At 39.1% G+C, this 24960-nt stretch overlaps 2 protein-coding genes across 5 annotated transcripts; both read right to left on the bottom strand.

Annotated features, from left to right (window-relative positions):
- Positions 1-788: 788 nt before the first annotated feature.
- oclna (occludin a) lies at positions 789-7442 on the bottom strand. The gene is given in 10 exon segments (XM_030148279.1): positions 789-1494; positions 1577-1618; positions 1953-2124; positions 2237-2422; positions 3244-3374; positions 5207-5374; positions 5476-5940; positions 5943-6138; positions 6844-6917; positions 7333-7442. Coding segments are annotated over 9 exon segments (1512 nt in total). The 5' UTR covers positions 6897-6917; positions 7333-7442; the 3' UTR covers positions 789-1395.
- A 3384-nt stretch (positions 7443-10826) lies between these two features.
- On the bottom strand, positions 10827-23470 carry marveld2a (MARVEL domain containing 2a). 4 transcript variants are annotated; one of them, XM_030150884.1, is made up of 9 exons: positions 23354-23470; positions 19300-19396; positions 16007-16978; positions 15348-15568; positions 13975-14010; positions 13688-13860; positions 13359-13530; positions 12018-12068; positions 10827-11858 (listed from the first exon to the last, which is right to left on the bottom strand). In XM_030150884.1, the coding sequence occupies exons 3-9, from the start codon at positions 16959-16961 to the stop codon at positions 11739-11741; spliced, it is 1728 nt and encodes a 575-aa protein (XP_030006744.1). In that variant the 5' UTR covers positions 16962-16978; positions 19300-19396; positions 23354-23470; the 3' UTR covers positions 10827-11738. The 4 variants fall into 4 exon arrangements, with proteins under 4 accessions (XP_030006744.1, XP_030006745.1, XP_030006748.1 ...); XM_030150885.1 differs by having other exon boundaries at positions 19333-19396; XM_030150888.1 differs by having other exon boundaries at positions 13688-13857; positions 23354-23469.
- Positions 23471-24960: the final 1490 nt, after the last annotated feature.

Below are 24960 nucleotides of genomic sequence, written 5' to 3'. Positions count from 1 at the left end.
TTTACTGCAGTGAAAGTAGTAGAAAATGCAGCATCTGACATGTAATGACCATTTAAATGTGGAAAACAAAATATCATTCATTTTAGTTTTAGCTCCCAAAATATAAGTAATTTGTTCTTTACTGTTTAGTCACCGCCAACCGCTAAAACATATCCAGACTTCATGTGAAAATAAGAATCACTTATTTTCCTTAAGTCTACTTAATCTGCTTTTTTTGCTATAGGTGCAGGTCATGTATAGTGAATTTTCCAAAGGTTTTCAGCAGATGACTACTGTTGTTGCTGAATGTGGATCATCAAGTAAAAAAATTTAAAAATTAACTGAGAGAGGGTAAGGGGAAAGACAACATTATGCTCTGAAAAAAGCAAAATGTAGCACTGAATGATAAATATCTTTGGGTTTGCACAGGCAGCATCTTTCATATTGCAAATAGTAACTATCAATCAGTATCATAACACTGTAAAAGAACAGATTGATATTGTGGAAAAATGTCTTTTTCTTGAAGGTAAAATAATTTAATACAATTTCCAAAAATACCGTATAAAAGCCAGTTAGAATATATATATATATATATATATATATATATATATATATATATATATATATATATATATATATATATATAAATAAACAGTGTAAGATATAAAACACATTTAAAAAAGCTGGCATTCACGTTGCTATTAAATGGGACTAATAGGATCTGTGGGAAGCCACCATCAGCCATAATGCTTCCTTTTGTCATTGATACTGACCTCAATGTTAAAGGAATGCAAGAGAATGACAAGTTATCAAGTGTTTATGACAGATTAATTTATTAAAATGCTATTGCAAATCATTGTAAAAGTACATCAGTATGCATTAAACATGCAGTATCTCTTAAAAGTGTTGGTCTATCCATAAAGAAATCAAGATATTACACATTAACTTCTCAAAACTGCTAGAAGTATGAAAAAATGACCATGTTGCCCACTTATTTACATGTTTATAAAAACCTGAGGACAAATTGCAATTCAGATTTAAAATACAGCAAAATCTGACAAATGCTCAGAAATTAAAACTATTAAAACGAAAAGCAATTGTGTCAATTTGTATTCTCTCTACATTCTAGTAGCAGAACACTTTTACCACACAGTTATCAGGAAACATAAATACATATGTAACATCAGTAGCTGGTGATACTCAGTGGTACAAAGGAGTATAATACCAGGCAGATTATTGGGCATTCACCGGCTACCAGCTCAAACAGACTGACTTCTGGGCAGCTTCACTGGTAACATGAGGCTCTTGTACGTCTGCTGCAGTCAGAAAAGCTGTCGACAGACTCTGAACTGTGCCAAATTTGCTTTGGTCCTTCCCGTCTCACCTGGGGCAGGTGGGTAATCCTCCCAGAGCTGTTTAACCCCTGCGGTCATAGTCACTGACCAACTTCTTGATGTAATTGAGTTTGCCCTTCAGATATTTACACCTGCGCTTCTTCATCTGATAGTCAGCCGACTGGAGGGAAGAAATCAAGAGGTCCATGAGAAACATTACCAATATCTCGACAGTTATAAAAACTAATCAGAACATACGTTACCTTCTTCACTTTCTTTATCCGGTTGTACTCATCCAAAGCATCCTGTTTAAAATGATGCACAGACAATTTATCTTAATCATATTTTTAGAAAAAGATGAAGTCAGTGATGTGACACAGTATTGATCTCATGTTAAAACTGCCACTGTCTCCTGAAATAACTTCACATATATTTTCAATGCTGAAGTCAAACTTTGTGTCTGATGCTTAAAACAACAACACCATGAACTATGGTGTATTTCATTAGCAGATAACATGTCAAAAATTAATTTGATTGAATTTCTGAAAAATAGCTGAACCTTTAGCCTAAATAAAAATATAAGCAATGAAAAAAACGACATCAAACAAAGAACAGAGGCGTTTTGTGGTCAGATCTTACCAGATACTGTGGGCTGCCTTCCTCCAGCTCATCCAGCTCTCTGTCTACCTCGGACAGATTCTTATTGATGGCGTCCAGCTCTGCCTGCAGATCTTTGTACTCCTGGTGGTCCCGGTCGAATTCACGCTTGTAGTTATTGCGATCCTGATCATTTGCTATTGGAGGAAATTCACTGAGGCAAGAAGGTACAGCATGAAATGATGAGAAGACACAGAGCAAAGTTTAGTCAGTCCAAGTGTAGAGGGATTGTTCTAGATCAGAGGTAGGCGTCTTATGTTCTGTACCTGTCAAAGTCATTATCGTCCAGCTCGTCTCCTGAGGAGGCGTAGTCAGTGTCGAAGTCTTGCCCGTCGGTGCGTCGTGGCCGGCCTGCACGTCTCTTTTTGGGCCTTCCAGCTGAGCTTGCTATTTCTGAGGTGCTGCTGTAGGGAGCGCCATTATGCAAAGGCCTTTCCTCTTCCATGGCAGGTCTGTAAAAATTTAACAACAGTTTCTTATTTGTGCTCATAAAGGTCATATACCCACTACAAATGTGAGGACACACAAAAAACAAATGTGCACCATTTAAAATATCATGCACTGCAGTTTCACATTTTACAATTCTCCATTTAACAGAAACTTTAGATACAATACAGCAGGAAGCATATTTCAGCAATTCTGGTTTTATCACCTGCCAGTTTACACCTGAGTCGACTAAACAGGGCAGCCAAAGCTTCTAGTTTCCATTATGTACCTGACACAGCAACCTTTTTTGTTTCCTCATCAGCACAAAAGAAAGAAGGTATTTTTGCTTTAAACACTCTTCCAGTGCAGTTTGTTTACTGGTAACTGCAAGGATGAACCACATCTTGGCGTAACAAGTTCCAGCAGGCTTTGAAAAACCAGTCTAAATCAGTGCTCTACTCCCATAGAACAGATTAGCTGGAAAACAGACCATGTTTACAGCATGTGTATAACAAAAACAGCAAAAGATACGTTCATCAGTGAACCAAAGAAAAGCAAATCTAAATATCAGAAGACAATTACCATCTTCTGATAATAAATACTTTCTTAATTCCTTCTTCCTTCTGGTGTTTTGTGCCCCTGCATAATATATTTTAGTTTCCATTGCACTGGGGGACAGTAACATCAATCTACAGTACAAGACACATTGGACTTCCTTAAGTACTCACCCTGACATCTGACTGTGAGAGGAGTGAATTTGTAAAGATTACAATTCACATATGACAAGAAGCTCAACTGCATTAACACATGTTGACATGAAATGTTCCCTTGTTGTCAGTATACTCACTGTGGGGTGTAGCTGTAGGGAGGTTTGTCATAGTTAGAGCTTTCATCATCTAGGTGACTCCTGGAGCTTCTCAGCTTTTCAGGATAGTCTGAGATTGGAATCTCTTGTGGAGGGACGGACACATTGTTCACCTGTACAAAACAATTCACAAAAAAAATAAATAAAAGCGTAAATCATGTAGTTTTACCTAAATTGTCAGTTCACGGGTGAATTTCTCCTACAAACAGTTTGGATCTCTACCAACTCTGGAATGATGAGCCTGCATGGACTTGTCTGCTAAAAGTATGCGACATTATAGAGCTACACCCTGATGCACCGCTGCAGAACACAGTCTACTGCATGATTGTACTGCAGGTGGCTGCAATGACACGACCTCAGCAAAACCAAGAACTAAACAGCCCCCAGGACAAAATAATTTAAGTACGAAGATTTAATAAGCTCTGATTTGATCAGTTTTCCAAATGGTTCTGGAGAAAGAAAAGTAGAAAATACATCTCCTACATGTTGTGGAGACATAAAAGTTCTCTCAATTTTGTTTCTTCCCCACATCCACTGTTTCTTACCAAGATATTTTTCTGTGTTGCATTTTTGTGATTTTCCTGGGGTGGGTGTCAGTTACACACTGATCAGAGCAGCTCAAACACCTACAGACAGCAGCTGATTCTCACTACACTTCAGAACTACATGAGAAAAGTGGACATGTCACTCATAGATGCAGAAGTACAACAAATATTTTTCTATTACGTGAGCGTTCTATCACGAAATGTAGCAAAATAAGTACAGGTGGAGAAATGCACAGTTTGCTGTGAGCTCATAGTTCATTTGTGTGCCCTGTTTATAATATGTACCATTATGCTGGCAGCCTGGAGTCCAATCAGGAACAGGAGTTAATGATTAAAAGTGACAGTAGCCCAAAGACCGTTTCATTATCAGTCATTTCATGACTTTAATGTGAATTGAACGGTCATTTATAGTTTCAGAGCAGGAGGGTGTAGCAGTTCATGAGGCCGCAGGAAAACCAAAATACTGAAAGTCCTGCTTTAAATTTTATCTTTACAAATGATTACTGGAAGATTATTTTCTTTTGCAGTAAATAATTACTTATGAAATGTGTTTCATATTACCATCATGGCAAAATCAGAGTCTGTGATAGTGATTAGTTCAAAACACTGCTGCTGCACATTCCTTCTAATTCAAACTAATTATATATTAATTAAATATCCACAAATGAAAAAGAATGTAAAAACAAATAGTTCTGTTCCCAATTTTACCAATAAACCCAACCTTAAAAAATAAAAGAATGCACCTGACAGATAAGAGTAGTAATAGATACAATCTTGATCATTTCCATCCCTTCTCAGCACTTTTTCTAAATTCCCACAAGCTGCAGTAAATACCACTGGGCTCTCAGTATCATGTTGTTGTCTATTTACTGGCGGGCCTTATGGTTTGAAATACCAGTCAGACCTGTTTTTCCTTTTCTTGTTCAAGCTGTAGTGAATTCAACAGCAAAGACTAGGCTCTGCTGAATCTCATCATGACATTAAACTATTACCAAAATGACTCATCCACTTGTTGCAACTTTCTAGAGTATGTTAGATGAGGGAGTAGTTGCAAAACAGTCCTATAAATAGCCCCAAAAAGCTGGATTCATCATGATATGTAAATACTGAATGTTGAGTGTTTATTATCTGAATTTACTGATAGTATAGTTTGTACTGTTGGAATCCTTCCTACTACAGAAAATGCTAACATAAGATTGAAACTATCATGTGTGCCACACCTTGAAACCAAGCCTACACCAATACCAGGATGGAGCAGCACATTACTCCACACTTCCCCTCCCCCACTGATAAACAGGTGACAGCCACCAAACAGGTTGTGTGAGTTCAGTGACACACTCAAGGTTCATCAGAGCGCACACACACACACTTTACTCTTGAGCACATAAACCATCACTCACCCATGCTTCCACATCCTGGGGGGGGGCATTATCATCAATGACCTTCACTCTTCTCCACAAAATGTTGCTCTTGCCGTATTCCTGGATCCTTTTGCGTGTCATCAGAGCGAAGACGAGCATGACGATCAGGGCTCCGGTCACCAGGAATCCAAATACAATGGCGATGGCCTGAAATGAGACATAAACCAGAGGTAGTTAAACAAACCCATCCCCTTGTTTAGATAAAAGGATTAAGAGAATAGTGTGTGAGTCATATATGTGTGTTCTACCTCTTGTGGTTCCACGACACAGTAGTGGTAGAGATACTGGTTGATGAACGCTCCTGAAGGCTGTGGCTGCTGGTACTGAGCGCACAGCCCTGCGATCTGGTTTCCATAGGCTGAGCCGTAAGACTGGCTCATAGGGTTCACTGCCACCAGGTAGACGATGGTGGCTATTAGCATTAACAAGGCCAGGATGGCACAGATGATCACCAAGGCTAGGTAGAACCTCCTACTTTGCGACAGGCTCTGATGAGACACGATGATGATGAACACAACGAGGGCGAAGATGAAGACGATGGCTGCCATGGCGATCATGAACCCTTTGCCCTTCCTTGGGTCATTGTAGTTCCCTCCAATCCCACCGTAGCCATAGTTGTTTCCAGGTCCATACCCACCGCCTCCAAAGCTACCATAATTATTCCCATAACTGCCTCCATATGCACCCCCCCCATAGGTTCCCCCATAGCCACCAATGCCCCGAAGCCTCCCAGGCCAACTCCCTGTGTGTCCCAAGCCAGCGTGGAGGCAACACAGGCAAATATGGCCACGCACAACACGATGACGATGATGCCCATGATTTTAAGGATGCCTGGAGGAGAGGTCCAGCGGTAGAAATGCTGGAACTCATCATCTGGGTAGTAAGAATAGGCCGGCTGAGGAGGGACGTTACTGTAAAGACACAAAAACACTTCATTATAACACTATGAATTCAGTCAAGTTTGGAGATGTATAGTATATGTAAAGCATTAGCTGGTGTTTGTGCATGAATGAATGAATGAATGTTTTTATCATTATTGTGTCTTGCATAAAGAACATGCCCAGCCCTTACATGGGCTTATAAAACACCAAAAATACACACCAAAAATCAAACACCAGACAATAAGCACAATAGAGATGAACAAAACAAAATACTGACCTATTTAAACAAACACATCTGCTGCTTTTTCCAGGCTTTACAAACAAATAATGCTAATTTATATACATTAGAACTTAACAACCATTTCATCTTGTCATCATCAGTGCTCCAGAACATATCAGGATTTTGGATACACATATCATCAAACATCAAACATCAAACATGCATCTTTGTGGGAAGTTGCCCACAACTGTCTCTTTTTGTGAAGTTGAATAATTAGTTCTGCAAGGCATCACACAATTTTTGAAAGGTCACCCAATAACACCCAGGTATTTCTGGATTCTATGAAACTACACAAATCAGCATCACAAATTATTTTTCTGCTGCCCTCATATTTTAAAATAATTCAGCCCTACATTTTAACAAGGTATTAAATAATCTAGGTAGACACAAAACACTAATAACTATTATGTATTCAGCTTTACTCATGTTATTAGCGATGATCAAAGGAGACTTACTATCCATTCTCTGACTCGTAGGGAGGTGGACTACCATTAGGTCTGGACGACATTGTTGCTGGATCCACTGGGTACTGAACGGTGAAAAGAACATTTGTAAAGATTAGGAATAATAAATGAAAGAACATCTATTTCATACACCAAAACAAAAGTAATTCAGGGCTTTTAGGGACCAAATCTGACAACATTTTTGAATCTGGTCACAGTGAAACATCATAAAACTGGTTCTGAGATGTAAATATGTGGCTTAAATGTGTTTTTTTTTTCTAAACTAAACTTTCTAAACTAACAAATGTACTGCACATATTCTCTCGACATTTTTTTTTTTGAGTAATTTTGGAGCAAAGTAACAAAGACACCTGATGGAGGTAATTGATTTAAAGCGGTATCCAACAACACACCTGCCTGTGGGTCAAACACCAACAGACTGAAACCACAAAGCCACAGAGGCCTCCAGCTTTAATCCCACAAACCCAGGACAACACTCACCTGTCTGTGTAGGAGTCCTCGCAGGTGTCCTCTGCTTCCGAAGTGTTTCGACTGAAACTCCAGCGGCTGATAAACAACACGGACACACCTTGGTGAGCTCAGCTAAGCCCCGCCCCCTCACCCAGGTGTCACATTACCGAGCCGCAACCGGAAGTGAAGGTATTCTCGGTTCATGCAAATACCACAAACATGTACCGGAAAAAGAAGAAGCGACAAAACAAGCGCAGACACAACAGTTTCGGCTTTGGTTGTTGACAGTCTGATAGAGTTGGAGAGTTCCTGTAGCAGAAATTTAGAGAAGCAACAGAATTAAAATAGGCTTCATTACTTCTACACTAATGACAAATAGGCATACATACATTAATAATATTTCAAATATGACTAATAGCTATTTATGTATTTATTAGTTATATAGAGTGACCTCAAACGCCTCATTCTGGTATATTTTCATCCATCTCTACAGGATTTTCAGATTTAAAGGGTGAGACTGGAACAGATTCAATGTAGAGTTAAAGCAATGTCCAAGCATGAAACAATTTAAAATGAGGTACAAGGATGAGGGAGGTGTTGGGTAGCACTGGGTGTTATGAGGATGTACAAGTATATATGTGGTATGTGTGTATGTATATGTATATATGCATGTGTATGTACATATATCTGTATATGTATATGTATGTGTGTTAGTGTATTATGTGTTTATGTAAATTATATGTATAGTTCTTTGTGATAGTAGAAAGTTAGAAAGAAAATTATTCAATAATAAGTATCAGGCATTAGAGTATAAATATGTTTAGATTAGGAAGCTTATTATTGTTAATTATTTCAGGAGAAGGGGTGGGAGTTTAAAAGTTATACTTCTCACTTCTTTTTGAATATGTATTTTATTATGTTTAATTTTTTTGTTTGCTTATTTATTTATTTGGCATTCATATTCGAAATCAATCAATCAATCAATCAAAATGCAGAATTCACCAGAATTTCTCCCATCAAAACTTGATAAGGGCTTTGAAAGATGGAAAGAAAAGGGTTTAGAAGTTTTAGACCAGTTATTTGAAGGAACTATATTAAAATCATTTGAACAACTTAAAGAAAAATATGATTTATCAAACCAGGACTTTTTCAGGTTCTTACAAATACGAGACTACTTAAACAGACATCCAGAACGGGAAAAGCTCTGCTCTCTACCATCTAAAATAGAACACTTTTTAATTTCAACAATAGATGGAACAGTGAAGAAAAAATTTATATCATATTTATATAAGATAATAAATGAGGATATGGGAGAGAATAATTTAGATATTAAAGAGAAATGGGAACTAGAGATGAACATAATAATTTCTGATGAACAATGGGAAACTTCATTTGAACAGGGACATAAAACAACAAATAGTCCTAATTGGAGGGAATACGGATGGAAGCTAAAATTGAGATACTTCAGAACGCCTCGTATAACATCGAGATGGAGCAATACCTCATCTTTGTGTTGGAGGGGTTGTGGCTTGGTAGGAGACCATACACATATATTTTGGGATTGTCCAAAATTGTCAGAGTGTTGGAAAAATATTCAAAGAGAAATAAAGGCATGTTTGTCCATAGACTTACCAGTGAGGCCATCGCATTTTGTACTGGGCATGGTGCCTGAGGATCTTCAGGAAAGCAGTCAGACAAAACTGCTTAGAATACTTTTATTGATTGCAAACAAAGTGGTAACAGCCTCTTGGTTGGAGCCGCAACCCCCCACGGTGGTCCGATGGAGGGGTGGAGTTCGGGATGTGTGTAGCATGGAGTGTGCCACTGCGGTGTTGCGGATGAGGAGAGAGATATTTATGAACAGCTGGACCCACATTAAGTCACATTTTAATTTGATGTAAGTGTTGTTGCTTTTCACTGTTGTTGCTGTTGTGGATTTCTAATTTGTTCTATCTCAGATTCTGAAGGAGTGTCGGGGTTCTGCCATGTTGTATTTTGGTGGCTGATGTTGACCTCTCCTGGGTGTTCTGGTCCCTGTGGCCTTGGACTTGAGGCAGCCATGGACTGCTGCCCCCATTGAGACTGAGATGTATATATATATGCATATATACACATATTTCTGTTGTGTAATGATTTGTTGCAATGCACTGTGTGGCTACACACATGAAATCTAAATAAAAAGAAGTTCCAAAAAAAAAAATGCAGAATTCAGTTCAAATGAATAAACCAAACACATATAATGTTTATGAACTAGTTTTAACACATTTATAAACTATGGTTCAACAGGTTTGGTGATGTTAAAACAGTCTGTACATTCACTACACATCACGTGTGTTGTGGGATGAGTAGGTCTGCAGAAGCTGATGGAAAAATAGGACATCTTCACCAACCAAAAAATTGGTTATCAGTCAGATCTGTTAGAGGGGACCTTGTAATGCATCTGTGGCGCAGATAATTACATTTGTCACTGAGGTTCAGTGGTTATTTGTCATCATTCATAGTGAAACCCTCCTCTTTCAGGCAAATTATCATGTCTATTAGGAATATTTGGGTCTTTTTTCTAAAAGCAAATCCTCTGCTTCTTTAATGTTTTATTTGTGTAGGACAGATCCCCCACTTCTTTCCTGGGATGTATGACTGTACATAATATATAGCATATTATAAAACCTTAAAAAACAAAACAGATTCAGTTTAAGTTAGAGAAAGCATAGAATGAAATTATTCATGTAAACTACAAAAGTCAAAACCATTCTACTTAAATGGGCACTTTTCTGTCCTGAGTCTTTTCATTGACATTGTGCTTGAAAAAGGCAGTAGAGGAAAAATAATTTATATTTTAAACTGAAACAGCAGCCTATGTTGTTTTAACAATTCTACAGTCTGCATGGACAGACATATTTGTTTATCAAGGTTACAGAACTCAAAGTGACACAGAAACTCTCTACAGTCACATATTTTGAGGTCAAAAACATGAAACTGTTATAAGGCATGTGTTACTTAAGTATCAGATATATGAGGCAAATTACCTTAAAATAATGCCAAATGTCATTAATTGCATTCTTAAAAAAGAATACACCTGTACCCCTTAGTTATGTCACTGCTGCTACCATTTAAGAAAGATCATTTTTGGGGGATTAAAAACAAAACAAAACAAAACAAGGGTTTCCATAAATTGTAATTAAGCAGGCATCCAGTGATTTCCAATAACTGCCTTATGGTAAAAAAAAAAAAAAAAACTTTAAGATGTCATTTATTTATGTTCATACAGGCAAAAACATGTCATAGTTTAATTTCATAGTGTGTTAAAAGATTAAGACATTTTAAGACATGATGCCATCCTTTCAGTGGATGTGTCTGTAGAAGGATTTCAGGTATTAGTACATGCTTTACAAACTGTTTATACATTTTTACACAGTCTCACTTCCGATCATTGAGTTTTAACATCCTAGTTTTGGGGACATGTTTTTCTGTTTCGAGTGAACAACATCCTCATATCAGTAAAGACACGAAAACATCACAGGCTATCAGTGCATAAGCAAAACTGTATTCTGAAAACAAAGCACCAATTGAACATTTAAATTATGAAAAATATGGACATTTATAGTAGTATATTTACATTATGCTTAAAGGAAAAGTACGGGGATAGCACATTTATAACTCAGGAGGTCCACAGTCAATACATTTATTGTGCTATAAAGAAGATGCAATAAAGATATTTAGGCACTTAGGTTACTTAAGTGACTATTAAGTACAAAATGTTTAATCTATGAAATGGTAGAACACAGAGAACACACACATTTTGCTAATACTACAAGAGGACTCGCAGATTTCCTGATAAAGTCATTTGTCAAACAGTTACATGTAAAAACAGACATAGTGTGCAATTAAAACAATCCCCACAACACTTACAAAACTCAGCTGGATGAGGATCCGTCCTAAACAGGGTGTTCATGTCCAACTGGAGGATCTGACAGAACCACTCCTGCTTTACACATGAACAGATGTGACTGACAAGTAAGAAGACTGACTGAAAAGTGATCATGCCGAGCTGCAGAGGAAGTAAACCGGCAGAAAAAGGAATGCAGCATCTTTAATTTCACTTCTATCTGAACAGATTACACTTCCTGCTCTTTACATAAAAAACATTCACATCGGAATCCAGTGTCATTTCTGAAAATAAGTGGTGAGCCACAGCTAGGATTAGCATCACAGTGTCACATAAATATTATTTTTTTGCATATATAGACCATTTGAAGTATAAAACACATTAACTCTTTGATTCTACTTATTCAGACAAACATACAAACAAAGCAGGCTAGAAATTCCCATCATGCCGCAGTGGTTTCTTCTTGTAGTTTCATTTTCGCCATCATTGTCATCAAACCGTCACAAAGAGTTCTGTGTTTGACGTCATCAGCGCCACATGCCACAGAGGTTTAGCTGTATCCATCGTTCCACTCCATGACCTTATCATATTCGTGGATCTTCTGTTTGATGTGAGACAGTTTGCTCTTCAGGTATTCGCAGCGCTCTTTCTTTTCAATGAATGTCGGGTCCTGGGACAGTAAAGCAGAAACACAATGGAGTCTCATTTTTAAACCACGCTTTTAAGAACTACTGTTAAGCAGCAGCTTGTTATATGACTATGTGTATGAGTTTTCTTTCTTGGCTCTGTGTAGAATTGAATTTATACAAAACAGGGACAACAGGCTCACATTTTTCTTCTTCTGGTATTCCTGAAGGATTCTGTGGATGCGATCCACCTCCTACAAACAGAAAAGAGACAGTTTCAACTAATGTGACATCCCACATGTATGAAAAGGAGCGTACTGGTTGGAGCAGAGACAGAGTTCAGGGTGGAGGGGAAGCACAGCAGGGACAGGAAGCACAGTCAGGGGAAGCTGAAGGATGGGGAAATGAGGCTCAGACGAACAATAAAAGGACCGGGCACAATAATCCAACATGCAATCAGTCCCCGTCCAAAAATCCTTCCTCCATGCTCACACTCATAGTTTGGTACTGACACACACAATCAGTTTTAATAAACCAGTACATGGGCTGGAAACTGCAATCCAGTACATCATAAAAATAGTTAACTGTACCATAAGATTTGTTTATTGTGCAGAAGACTGTAGTAATTTAATGAAGTGAATCTGAATGAGATAACTGTGTTTTAGCTTTATGTGTATGATACTAAATATTTACATTGTACCTATTAGACATCAAGAATAATCCATTTACTGTGAAAATATAGTAACATGTAGCTGGGCTGCAAAGGAAATATGTCCTTTATAACTGTGCTCATGTAAGAAAATTACAAAAAACTGGCATTTCTTAATCTAGAGTTTAGTGCACTAAGGTTTGATGTGACAGAGACATGGAGACATTAGTCAGTAGATATACAAACAAATCTAGTTCATGCTCATGAAAACATAATCTTAGGCCGAATCCCAATTCACTCCTTGGCCCCTCCCCCTCCATTTTGCGCATTCATGTGAAGGGGTGGGGGTGTCCTTGATGAGTCGGAGCCAAAGGGCTGAGGGAGAGGGCTGTTTGGCCCTCGAAATGAAGATTTTTCAGGACCACACTACAAACAGAGGGGTAAGAGAAATCTCCCATAATTCTGTTCGAGTCATTGACAAGATGGAGGTAAACACAGCAAAAAAGTGCAACGGTGTGATGAAAGAAACACACAAATGTACGTATTTTCTTCATAAACAACTTAATCATTTGATCGATCGTTTAATGCCGTTTCAATGTGTTATAGACCGCCTAAAGCCCATTCAACAGACGGTTACAGCTGCTGACGACATGGTGAAATACTTTCTGAAACAAAATTGTTACATCTGTTTATAGCGGCATCGATGACTGCTGATGACGTAACAGGTCTCGAAGGGTTGTCCCATTTCATAGGGGAATGTTTCAAGCCCCACCCCTTGCAGCTCCGTTTCAAGGGGTAGCGCCAAGTGCAAGGGCCAAGGGATGAATTGAGATTGGGCCATAGTTCTATAGCTATGTAGGAAAAAAGATTAAGGAGCATATGATAAGTAAATCACCATTTGGCTGGTGGGGTGCTGAGGCAGAGCACGCATCATGGCGTCCATCTCATCAAACTTCTTGAGTGTCGCCTGAACGTCTGAGTGGAGCTCTTTGTACTCAGCGTACTGGTCATTAAACACAGCTCGGTACTGGTCCCGCTCTTCATCAGACCGGATTGCTGGATATTTACTGCAGGGGGGAAGCAGAATATCACTCTTCTTCACTGACAGTCAACTGTAAGTGACTTTACACACTTTTAAGGAAGCTTCGTTATCATGTATTTCACTGTTTTTGCATTCACTGTCATTTTCTTACACATATAATTCAATAATTGAGCAGCACATACGCAATGTAGTCAGGCACGATCACTGGTTTTGGAATATGTCCTGATGGTATGGCTCCCTGTAAAATCTTTGCAGGTCCTGGTTTCAGGGTGGCCTGGATAGGAACCACTGAGGAGCCTTGGACCTGTTCTGGAGCTTTGTGAACAGGATCTGGACCAGGAGCTGGAGCAAGCTGCTGAGACAATGATAGAACAACAAGGGAAAAAAACAGTGTTTGTTTTTATTGTTCCAAGTTTAGAAAGGTTGTATCATGGACATGCAGTGGATTGATTAAGTAAAGAATGCTCACCAGTGACCGTGCACCTTGCATCTCAGCGGGCTGCATCTGTGAAAGTTGACACAAAAAACACAGTCCTATTATAATACAACTAATGATTATAATTTAACCATTTCAAGGCCACATGTAATCTGCAGAATCTGCAGAGATCAGGATGAAAATGCAGTACTGGGCAGTGTTTTTTTGGTCATTATGTGTGAGATAATATCAATTTAATCTAATATTGACTTTAATACTGTTGAAATACTGTCATCCATGTTGTAAAGTGATGATAGCTTCTGGTGCAAATTAAACCTTACATTACATCAAACCTTACATTTTCTACAACATTTTTTTAATGTTAACTTAACTTCACAGCCACTTGCAGCTGTCACACATAAGCCACTTTTACACAGAGATCCCGGAAAAAAAGATCCCACCTTTTTTCCACCATTGATCGATTTACACAGCCGAACCAAAGGAGTACCAGAGGTGAGACAGGCTGGAGTTTTACACAGCGGACGTGCATTCTGGAATCAAAGAGGCGGTGACGCAGCGCAGCATATAGTGCGCACATGGAGACACTGGCATGGATTCTGCAGCAGCAGCCCCGGGTGCCGGTCCCACTGCTTCGTGCCATGGGTGAAAATGGCATGAAGCCACAACACCCCTGGCACGTAGCTGCGGCGGCATACCTGACACGCAGCCACGGTATCCGTGGCATCCCTGGCACACCCGGGGCAGCTGCCGCAGAATCCATGCCAGTGCCTCCATATGCGCGCACTGACTCTCAGGCATGGGGGTCGCCGTCATCAAAACGTCACACCTTGGTTGCGGAACGAGAGGTGTTCCTTTTACAGAGTGTTCCAGAATCATGATTCCACCTTTAACACGGCTCTGTTAATACCTCCAGAGACGTTACAAAACTGCGATTAAGTTGGGACCAAATGATCCCACCAATTCATTTACACAGAGATCGTTCCAGAATAAAAATGAAATATTCCCACAACAGAAATGCTGTGTAAAAGGGGCTATAAGGTAATAATGTGAGCAGGTATTAAGAGGTGAAACTTGACAAGAATTCAAGTCAAGTTTCAAGAAAACAGAAGAACATTTGCAGTGACTGCACACTAGACTAGTGTAGTTAAACTCATGTGTGTGTGCTCCTTTTACACTAGTGCATTACTCACAGGTAGGATTTACAGACTCCACAGCTGTAAGCCTGGGTGTAAATTATGTTGTCTGGTTATTTTCACAGATAAGATGTTATTGCAACGAAGTCTGTGTGTGAACATGATTACAGCCTATTTTTTATCCAACACAATGACGGATGGTGAATTCCTAAATATAAACAAAGACAACCAAGTCCTTTAAACACACAGAACTCCAGGGAGCTGAGATCTCACCTCCTGTCCGTAGCGCTCCCGATACATGCGTGCAGCTTCATGTCTCCACAACTTAAGACAAACTAAAGCTCCAATCAGATACACAACCATCGTGACAAAGAGGAAGATGATGGCGGCGACCTGGCCGGCTTCTGTTCGGCAGAATGCCCCATTGATGCCGTTGTTGAAGACAGGATAGGAGCAGAGACCTCCACGCGTTGTGTCTCGGACATAAACAATACCTGGAAAAGCAAAAGAGTCAGAGGCTGTTAATAAGAGAAAAGATCTGATCTACCTAGAACTACAGGTGGGTAATAAAACATTAATGATTATCAGGAAGATATAATGAAATTTCTCTTTTGTCTTTCCTGTTTATTTTTTTCAACGTTCTCAGCTAAGGCACTTAATAATATTCAGTTGCTCTGTTTAATTTTACTCCTGTTTATTTTGATATGTTGTTCTATAGATGTTCTACCTCTGCATAGAACTGCCCCACTCCTTGGCAAATTTTTGTCTGTTCTGACCATAAATAGTTAAAAACCACAGATAACCATCTCCTTTCTTCAACTTTCACTCAAAACTAAAGATAAACCCTAAATTGGAGAGAATAATGACTTGATAATTATCTATATCAAGTGATGAAATTTTTTTTTGGTAACATTGGCTTGATGTTCTCCTACCTGCTGCCATGTAGAGAATAGCCAGAGCCAGATTTATGGTAAACTCAGTCAGAGGCCACCAGGACGAGTCCAGCAGGATGGTACGGTAGTACATGGTCATCCCCAGCACTAATACAATTACAGTTACCAACCAGGCCAGACCCGCTACCACCAACACAAAGGGAGTCTTGGGTCCTGTGTAGTATGACCCCCCAGTGCCAGCACCGTAGAACCCTCCTCCGTACGCCCCTCCAGGAGAAGAGTATCCAAACACGTTGAACCACTCATTGTCCTTGTGGATGTAAGCGCAGACGCAGGCGAACACTGCCGCTCCCAGCAGGAGCTCCACACAGCCCAGAATCCTCAGCAGGCCCGCCCAGGACTTCATGTAGGCGTAGCGCTGATGGTACTCCTCCACTCGCTCACTGTAAGTTAGCGCTGTTCGGTACGTGCGTCCTGACACCGACTCATGGGTGTCGTGTGCTTCCAGAAGCTCCTTGTGTGAGTTGTAGCTGCCAGCAGAGCCGCCATAGGGATCCCGGTAAGATCCAGGAACAGATGGAGACTGTGGAGGAGAACAGCGCACCCCCTCCGTGGTGCTGTTATTGTTGTTGTACGAGGAGGCAGGCATGGACCACGGCTCTTTACTGCTGCGGTTACTCCCTCTGAAGAAGTTCTTCCAGGAGTCGGGGATAAAGCGGTGGACGGGTTTGATGTCAATTGCAGGGTCAGGATCTAGTTCGCCGTTGTCTTCGCTGCCACTGGGATCAAACTCAGGCCCCACGGGGGGTTGGTCTGGCAGAGGTGGAGGTGGGAGAGGGTCTGCGCTCTGAGCCAGACGAGCTGAGGACTGTTCCCTCAGAGGCTGAAGGCTGTAGGAGTCTGCTCGAGGTAAGGAACCTGGGGGAACCTGGTCATAGTGGGGCGCCTGGCGGACACGCTCAGTGCGTCCAGAAAAGCCTCCTCCATAGGACATGAGGATGGTGATGGTCCCTGAGGAGACACACATATTAATAAAGGAGTGTTGGAATGTCTTCTTATTTTGTAGTTTAATGTGCACGTTCATTTACTCTACACTTACCACATTAATCTACGATTAATTTGTTTAATTAATAATTTAGTACTTTTTCGTTCTATATATGCAACTAATCTCTTTTATCACTATAGTGGTATGTATCCCAATATAATACAGTAATTATTCAATAAATCCAAATTTGGACACATTTCTAATACACACTGTTGCCCATAAAGTTGGAATCATTTTGTTTTCAGACACATTCCTCTTTTTACTGTTTTTACTATTTATCAGTAATCACTTTTGACCAGGTCCAATGATTATATACTCAGTTAAACTATCTCTCAAGGATTAATCACATTTTTACAGTAATTTCTTAAGAAGAGGGGAAAATATCTAACTTTATGCAAAACAGTGTGTATCACCTTACTCGAGTATTTTATTTTGACACCTCTGAATTCTTTGCTTTGTCTCAGAATTAATCAAAACTATGTTCTGCTCACTTTCCCCCATGTGTTTTTGTTTTGCTTTAATGCACATTTGCTGCCTGCATTTATGCTTGATGGGAGACCGCAAAGCATTGAAAAAATACTTTTAAATATGTCATTTGAAACACACCATTAACAATAACTAGACATTCGTACATTTCTTGAAGGAAATGTAAACCATGTGCTTGCCTCTTGTCGGATTTGTGGACTTGGGCTAGGTGCAATGTAAAAGTAAGAAATAATAGCAAAAAAGGACTGGTTATAAAGAACTACATTTATTTTTCTTAAAGTTATGTTGTTTCACATTGCATTTGTATGTACAAGTTATTTATGACAAAGTTTGCGAAACTGCACAACAGGAAAGAGAAAAAAACATGGATCAGTTTAATTATTGACACAGTTTTTCAACAGCTAAATTTACAAATGACATCAGATTAACAACATAATTTCTAATTAATCAATCAATCAAAAAAGATGCAAGCAGCATTGGTTGGGCCTAGTTCTGTGAGAGCGCAGCTACCCAGAACGTCAGCCAATAAGAGCGCAGCGTCACAGAACATCAGCCAATGAAACTGCAGCTACCCAGAATATCAGCCAATGACAGCATAGCGTCACTGAACGTCAGCCAGTGAGAGAGCAGCATCACAGAACGTCAGCCAATGAGAGCACAGCGTCACAGAACGTCAACCAATGAGAGCACAGCATCACAGAACGTCAGCCAATGAGAGCGCAGCGTCACAGAACGTCAACCAATGAGAGCGCAGCATCGCAGAACGTCAGCCTATGAGAGTGCAGTGTCACAGAACGTCACCAAATGAGAGCGCAGTGTCACAGGGCGTCAGCCAATGACAGCGCAGCATCACAGAACGTCAGCCAATGAGAGCGCAGCATCACAGAACGTCAGCCAATGAGAGCGCAGCGTCACAGAACGTCAACCAATGAGAGCGCAGCATCGCAGAACGTCAGCCTATGAGAGTGCAGTGTCACAGAACGTCACCAAATGAGAGCGCAGTGTCACAGGGCGTCAGCCAATGACAGCGCAGCATCACAGAACGTCAGCCAATGAGAGTGCAGCATCACAGAACGTCAGCCAATGAGAGCGCAGCTCAAATAAATTATACATACAAATACAATGTAGAACAATATAACTTTCATCCAAATATATGCAGTACTTTATTTACAGACAGTCCTTCTTTGGTACTATTTCTTGCTTTAACATTGCACCTACCCGCAAGTCCATAAATCCGGCAAGAGGCAAGCAAAATGGATTGCATTCCCTTCAGGAAATGTGCACATGTCTAGTTATAGTTACTACTACATTTCTACAATTGATTTTGTCAATTAACAGTTCATCAAACCACTCTTTAATCACTGCAGGATCATTACTAGAGAATTCAATTGGTAAATAGAAAGGAAATTAAAAAGGAACAAGCCAGGAGACAAACAAACCCTAAACCCTAATTAGATCATTCATGCACATGTCACTCCACACCCAAAGAGGATATAATAAATACATCTGTCCCCCACCAGTACCTGAGGTCACCAGAGAAAACCCCTTCAGCCAGAACCCACATGAGAAGAGGTCTTATCTCTACATCCTCCATGCAAGCTGAGTCAAGACTGCATTTTTGGACTGCAACTTAATCAGGAGCAGGATGTTGTAATAACCATCCGTGTGTTTTATTCTCTACTTACCAGTAGATGTTGCAGACTGTACAAAAATACACTCTTGACAGTCAATCAGCCTTTAAAAGCCCAATTCTTTAAGTGATCTTGAGAGAGAAATGTATAAAAAGACTTTGCTTGAATACCTCTTTCACACGCAGTCACTCAACACGACTTACATTGGTTTGCAGGTCAGAATGCAAACCTGGTATGAACATACAGTGTACCGACTCAGGGAAAAACCTGTGGAGAGGAACAGAGAGAGAAAGAGCTGAGATTGAAACAGCAAATGGACCTTTAATATGTTACTCTCTGTTGCAAATGGAAATAAATACACCTAAATACACAGTGATAGTCCTGAGCCTAAATGTGGCATCATAAATTGTTTTCCATAAGCGACCTGGTTTTTACACGGTCAAGAAAGAACTATTACGGGTTTGCATTGTGTCTGTTTTATTTGTGCCACTTCCAACAGGAAACAGCTATGCAATTACTGACTGAATTTGTGCTGAACTACAGTACAATTTCCCAGTTTGGGATCATTAAAGTCTTTATAATAAAAATTTCTAAAATGCATAGAAATTCTAAGGACCAGAGAATGTCTTACGTTTTACTTAATAACAATGTCACCTTTTTAGTAATCAAAAACTGTCCATCATTAATTTTGCATGTTCATGTAAACCACCCAAAATAAAACATAACATTAGATCCAGACAAACATGCGTTTTTTTTAAGGAACACTGTTAAGTTTGGAACAACTTGCGGGAATAGAGAGGTATGTTTACATGATATATCGCATAACTGTCTCACAAAATGCTTGTGAACAAATATCATTCAATAAATCATCAATATAGCTGTTGGTTATGTTGTCTCCACTAAGAAACTTCCTCATCACAGTGCTGTGGTTTAGTAAAGACTGTGTATTCATTTTCCCTTCTTTTTTCATAGTATAGCAGTATTTTCCTGAAGACTTTGGATTTGTGTCACACCATTTAGGACCGTTATTACTGCTATAACGTATACAAAAAGAGAGAACCTAAAGCAAGTAGCAAATAAATACCCAAAAATCTTTAAAATTATGTCCACTGGGGACCACCTGCATCCACTAGATCTGTGAAAAATAGTATATGAATTAAGTATCTTTATATGTGTTGTCCATAAAGTTGGAATTATTTGGTTTTCAGACACATTCCTCTTTTTATTCCTATTTATACACATCAGTAATCACCTTTACCGGGTGCAAAGTTTACATATCACGTCCCAGTTACGCTTTATCTTTCATGAATAAATCACATTGTCACAAACATTTCATGAGAAGAGGAAAAAATATTTTAATCCTGCTTTATGGGCAACAGTGTATTATACATGCAGAATTACAACACACACTAAAATGGACCCTCTTAACCCATAAAGACCCAAACCTCCACCGGCAATCAAAACCATCTACTGATCTAAACTGTTTAATACCTGTTGATCCACTAATCCTATCAATACATGTGAATAATTGTAAAGTGCAGTTTGCCATCTTGTCATGGTCATCAGATATGACCCATTTGGATGTTCAGAGGCTCCGTTGCTACTGTCTTCTACAACATTGATTCACCAGTAAAACCTATGGAGTTGGATCAATGACAGTGGATGGAGACACTTGGTTTATGTTCAGTTAATGAAAGATTTTGCTGAAAAATTCCCTTTTTCTTGACTTTTCTCTGGTTTTGATATAATAATCCTCAACTTTATTCGGAGGTTTTACAAACATCTACATGATCTGTAAATTAAATGTAGGAATTAGGAAAATAACTGATTTACACTGAGAAACTCCACACACACACACACACAAAATACAGAAAATATTATAATGAATGGTGATAAATTGCTAAAGAAAGGTTAAATATACTTGTACACTGCTTATATTTCTGAGTTCTATTTTGATTGTATATTAATAATCTTATACTTGCACTCTGAGAGACCTTTGCAATTCCTGTGTATTTGAATGTGTACAAATGACACATAAAACTATCTTCTCTAATTTAAACAGAGAGAAAAAAATAATTTGAGAACTGCCACAAAAGTAGTACTGAGTCTTTATGGGTTAAATTAACCCACCTGTAGCTGAACATGCAGGGACAGACAAATGGAGAGTAAATGGGGGGTTAAGTGCCTGTGCCAACAATAGACTTGATGATATGAACTACTTTGATTTTCCATCTATTTGGTTTAGAGCAGAAAGATGTGTATTAAATACAGTAATGAAACTTATGTCGCCTAAGACTGATAACCTTATCAGTATCTTAATAAAATCTTTGATTATTACTACGGTGCATCACACTGAACAAACACTTCACTTCGTTACTTTTTTGGATTCTCACTCTGTTACCATGAATTAATGTCTTTTAAAACTAAAATAAAAAAGGTAGCACTTTTATTTATTGATTTATTGATCTGTTTCAGATGCCTCCTGGACACCTCCCTAGGGAGGTGTTCCGGGCATGTCTCACCAGGAGGAGACCTCGGGGAAGACCCAGGACACGCTGGAGAGACTACATCTCTCGGCTGGCCTGGGAACGCCTCAGGGTCCCCCTGGAAGAGCTGGAGGAGGTGACTGCGGAGAGGGAAGTCTGGGCATCCCTGCTTAGACTGTTACCCCCGCGACCCGGCCCCGGATAAGCGGTGGATAATGGATGGATGGATGTACTCTCATATATTAAGAAAAGTGTAGCATGCTAAATATTTGCACTTTCCTTGAGGAACAGCACTTTTTGGTATTTTTTCCATACCTTGAATAACTGTTGTATATTTTTCCTCACTCCATTACTTGGTCAATGATGATAAATTTATGCTTTTATTAAATATTTGGTTATTATTCCTTAATGGGATGTTAAAGTACTTGCTTCGACCTACAATTTGATCTATTACGGTTGCTGCTAAAATTATTTTTTCCTAGTCAATCTTTTTATACAAGAGTTAATCAGGAAAACATCCATTATTACAATTTGTCCACATTTTGAAAAATAAACACAGTGAACAACCTCAAAAGTACAACAGAAGAAAACAAATATAACAAACACACATTTTAACAACTCTCATCCACCCACACTCATACCCCCCAATCCCAGGATTAATGACATCTCACACCAAGGGAGGCCACATAAATTCTAATTATATTCAGGTTGAGTTATCAATATATTGTTGAAGGGGATGCCAATTAGTGTATGAGAGAGTAACTATTTGAGAGAGTTTAACTATTTACTCCAGCCATAATTTAACGTAAGGCACATCTGTTTTTTTTTTTTTTTAACCAGAACAACAAAACAAGCTTTTTGCTACAATAAGTGCATAAGATGCTGCTGAATTATTTTAAAAACAGATATGGATTGATTAGTATTGCCGCACAGTGCTTTCTCACTCCGTTACTCGCTTGGCCAGGCCCTGATATACACACTACAAACAAAAAGTTAAGGATATTTTTAATTTTTGGGCTACTTTTTTTTTTTTCAGTTGGGATTCTTGCTCAGCACTTTTTACTTTTTTGTGTGTGAACTGAATTGAAACACAGTGTTTTTGTGGACATAAAGTCAGGACTCAGTGTTTTTGTGGACTTCTACTTGTGTCTGAGTGTGTTTGGGCTGATGTTCTCTTAGTGTGTCTGTCACCTCCTCATGTGTTATATCATCGGGCTGAGTCAGACAGACGCCTACTGCAGATCGGAGGAAACGGGGCTTGGAGCTGCTCTGTTATTATGACAGAACACCCTGGAACAACACTGCTCCGGTGTAAGAAGCAGTCCGGCTCGGATCGGCTTCAGTCGGACTCTGTCAGGCCTCATTAGACCCGGACTGGACGGCTCCATTTGGCACCGGGCCACGGGGCTCGGTCACAGGCAAAAAGGCAACTTAACACTTCTCCTCACCCCTTCACACCCTGCACATATTTACTTTAGATACTTTCCTCCCTGTCGCCGTCTTCTCTTAGGTTTAGTTCGGCTGTTTTTTTTCAGTTTTTTCAGTTACAGTGGTGGAGCAGTCAGAGGTAAAGTTCGCTGCCAGTGCCTGAGGCTAACCTTATGTTAGTGTTTACTACTGACTTTTCGACAACAAAAGTCAACTTTTCAACCTCAAACCTCTCCTAATACGTATTCACACCAAAACGCTGCTTAATTCGTCAGTTCAATGATGGAAATAGTGGAGGTAGTTAGCTTACCTTGCTCGTTTTCCTTCCTTTTCTTCGTCTTTCTCCCATTTCAGTAACGTTAAACCTGGTTCCCCTCGGACTGCACCACGTGACCTGCCCATCCCTTTGACGTCACCGCGCGAGGGTGAAATTTACCTGTGCGATAAAAGGTGCAGAGCTCACCTGAGGCGGACGCACACCGATACTGACACCCATCTACCCACGGACAATGAGGAAACAGAGGCAGCACCTGCACCGACACAGTGGAAATGTACGGACTCACACTTGCAGTTCCAAAACAGACTGAATATGACACATGTGTATGAGACTGGCTCTGCGTGCGGGTGGGCACGAGACTCACGCACATCAGACAAGTGAACAACATAACAACATACTGCTGCACATAAAGTTGGAATACTTTTGCTTTCAGACACATTCCTCTTTATTCCTATTTCTGCACATCCCAGTCCCAGCTACACTTTATCTATAACACAGGTGTCAAACATGCGGCCCGGGGGCCAAATCTGGCTCGACACAGGTTCCAGTCCGGCCCGTCGGATGAATTTGTGAAATGCAAAAATTACACTCAAGAAATTATCAATCAGTGGTGTAAAAATCATTTTAACCCTTTCATGTATACCGGTCACTACAGTGGACACTCATTCTACAGCTGTTCTCTTGTATATTCATGAATTTTTTTTATTTATTTATTTTTTTTACACATATCTTTATTCAAGTTTTAAGACATTACATATCGTTTCTGACATGAATTGGTAACACTGTGTAGATCTCCCCTGAGTGTAATAGTCATAGTTTTCACGCAATTATCAGTAAATGCATGTTTCTTCGTTTCAGAAATGAAATGCATGGTGTCCAGCTGAGTGGACATTTTTGCAACTTCATGAAAAATAGGTTCATAAGAATTTTTCTTTTCATTATTATTATTATTATTATTATTATTATTAATATTATTATTATTATTATTATTATTAATTTATTTATTTATTTAATTTTTTTATTTTTTTTTTCAGAAGAAAATTTTCAATCGCCTTGTTTTTTTCATGCCTAAAAAGGAATAAAAACACTTAGGAAAACATTTTGATTAAGGTTCTCATAATTCGCGCATGAAAGGGTTAAATCTCAACTGGGTCAGACCAGTAAAATATTATCATAATAACCTATAAATAATGAAAACTGATCTTTGTTTTAATGAAAAAGAAAAGTACAATTACATGAAAATGTTTATATTAACAACCAAAAAATGTGAATAACCTGAACAAATATGAACAACTTGAAATGCCTTAAGAGAAGCAAATGCAATTTTACCAATATTCTGCCTGTTACTAAATGTTTTATGTATTTGTAATTGTAATGTAAGTTGTAATGCACATGTGTAAATGATAAAGTGAGACAGAATATTGTTAAAATTGCCCTTTTTTTTTATTAAGATATTTCAAGTTGTTAATGTTTTTCAGATTTTTAAGGAAACATTGTGGATGTAAATGTTATCCTAATGTAATTTTACTTTTCACTGTTATTATTTTACTGGTCCGGCCCACTTGGGATCATATTGGGGTGAATGTGGCCCCTGAACTAAAATGAGTTTGACACCCCTGATCTATAAGGATAAATCACCA

Source organism: Sphaeramia orbicularis, chromosome 12 (genome assembly GCF_902148855.1).
Source record: "Sphaeramia orbicularis chromosome 12, fSphaOr1.1, whole genome shotgun sequence".
Classification (NCBI taxonomy): Eukaryota; Metazoa; Chordata; class Actinopteri; order Kurtiformes; family Apogonidae; genus Sphaeramia; species Sphaeramia orbicularis.
This window is presented reverse-complemented; position numbering and strand designations above follow the sequence as displayed.

Excerpts from the sequence above, each read along its gene's own strand:
- marveld2a (XM_030150884.1), bottom strand. The coding sequence starts at position 16,961 with ATGTCCTATGGAGGAGGCTTTTCTGGACGCACTGAGCGTGTCCGCCAG. Across the intron at positions 15,569-16,006 it reads TATTCTCTACATGGCAGCAG|GTATTGTTTATGTCCGAGAC; the intron begins GTAGGAGAACAT and ends TTGCTTTTCCAG. Across the intron at positions 12,069-13,358 it reads AGCACCCCACCAGCCAAATG|GAGGTGGATCGCATCCACAG; the intron begins GTGATTTACTTA and ends TTCTGTTTGTAG.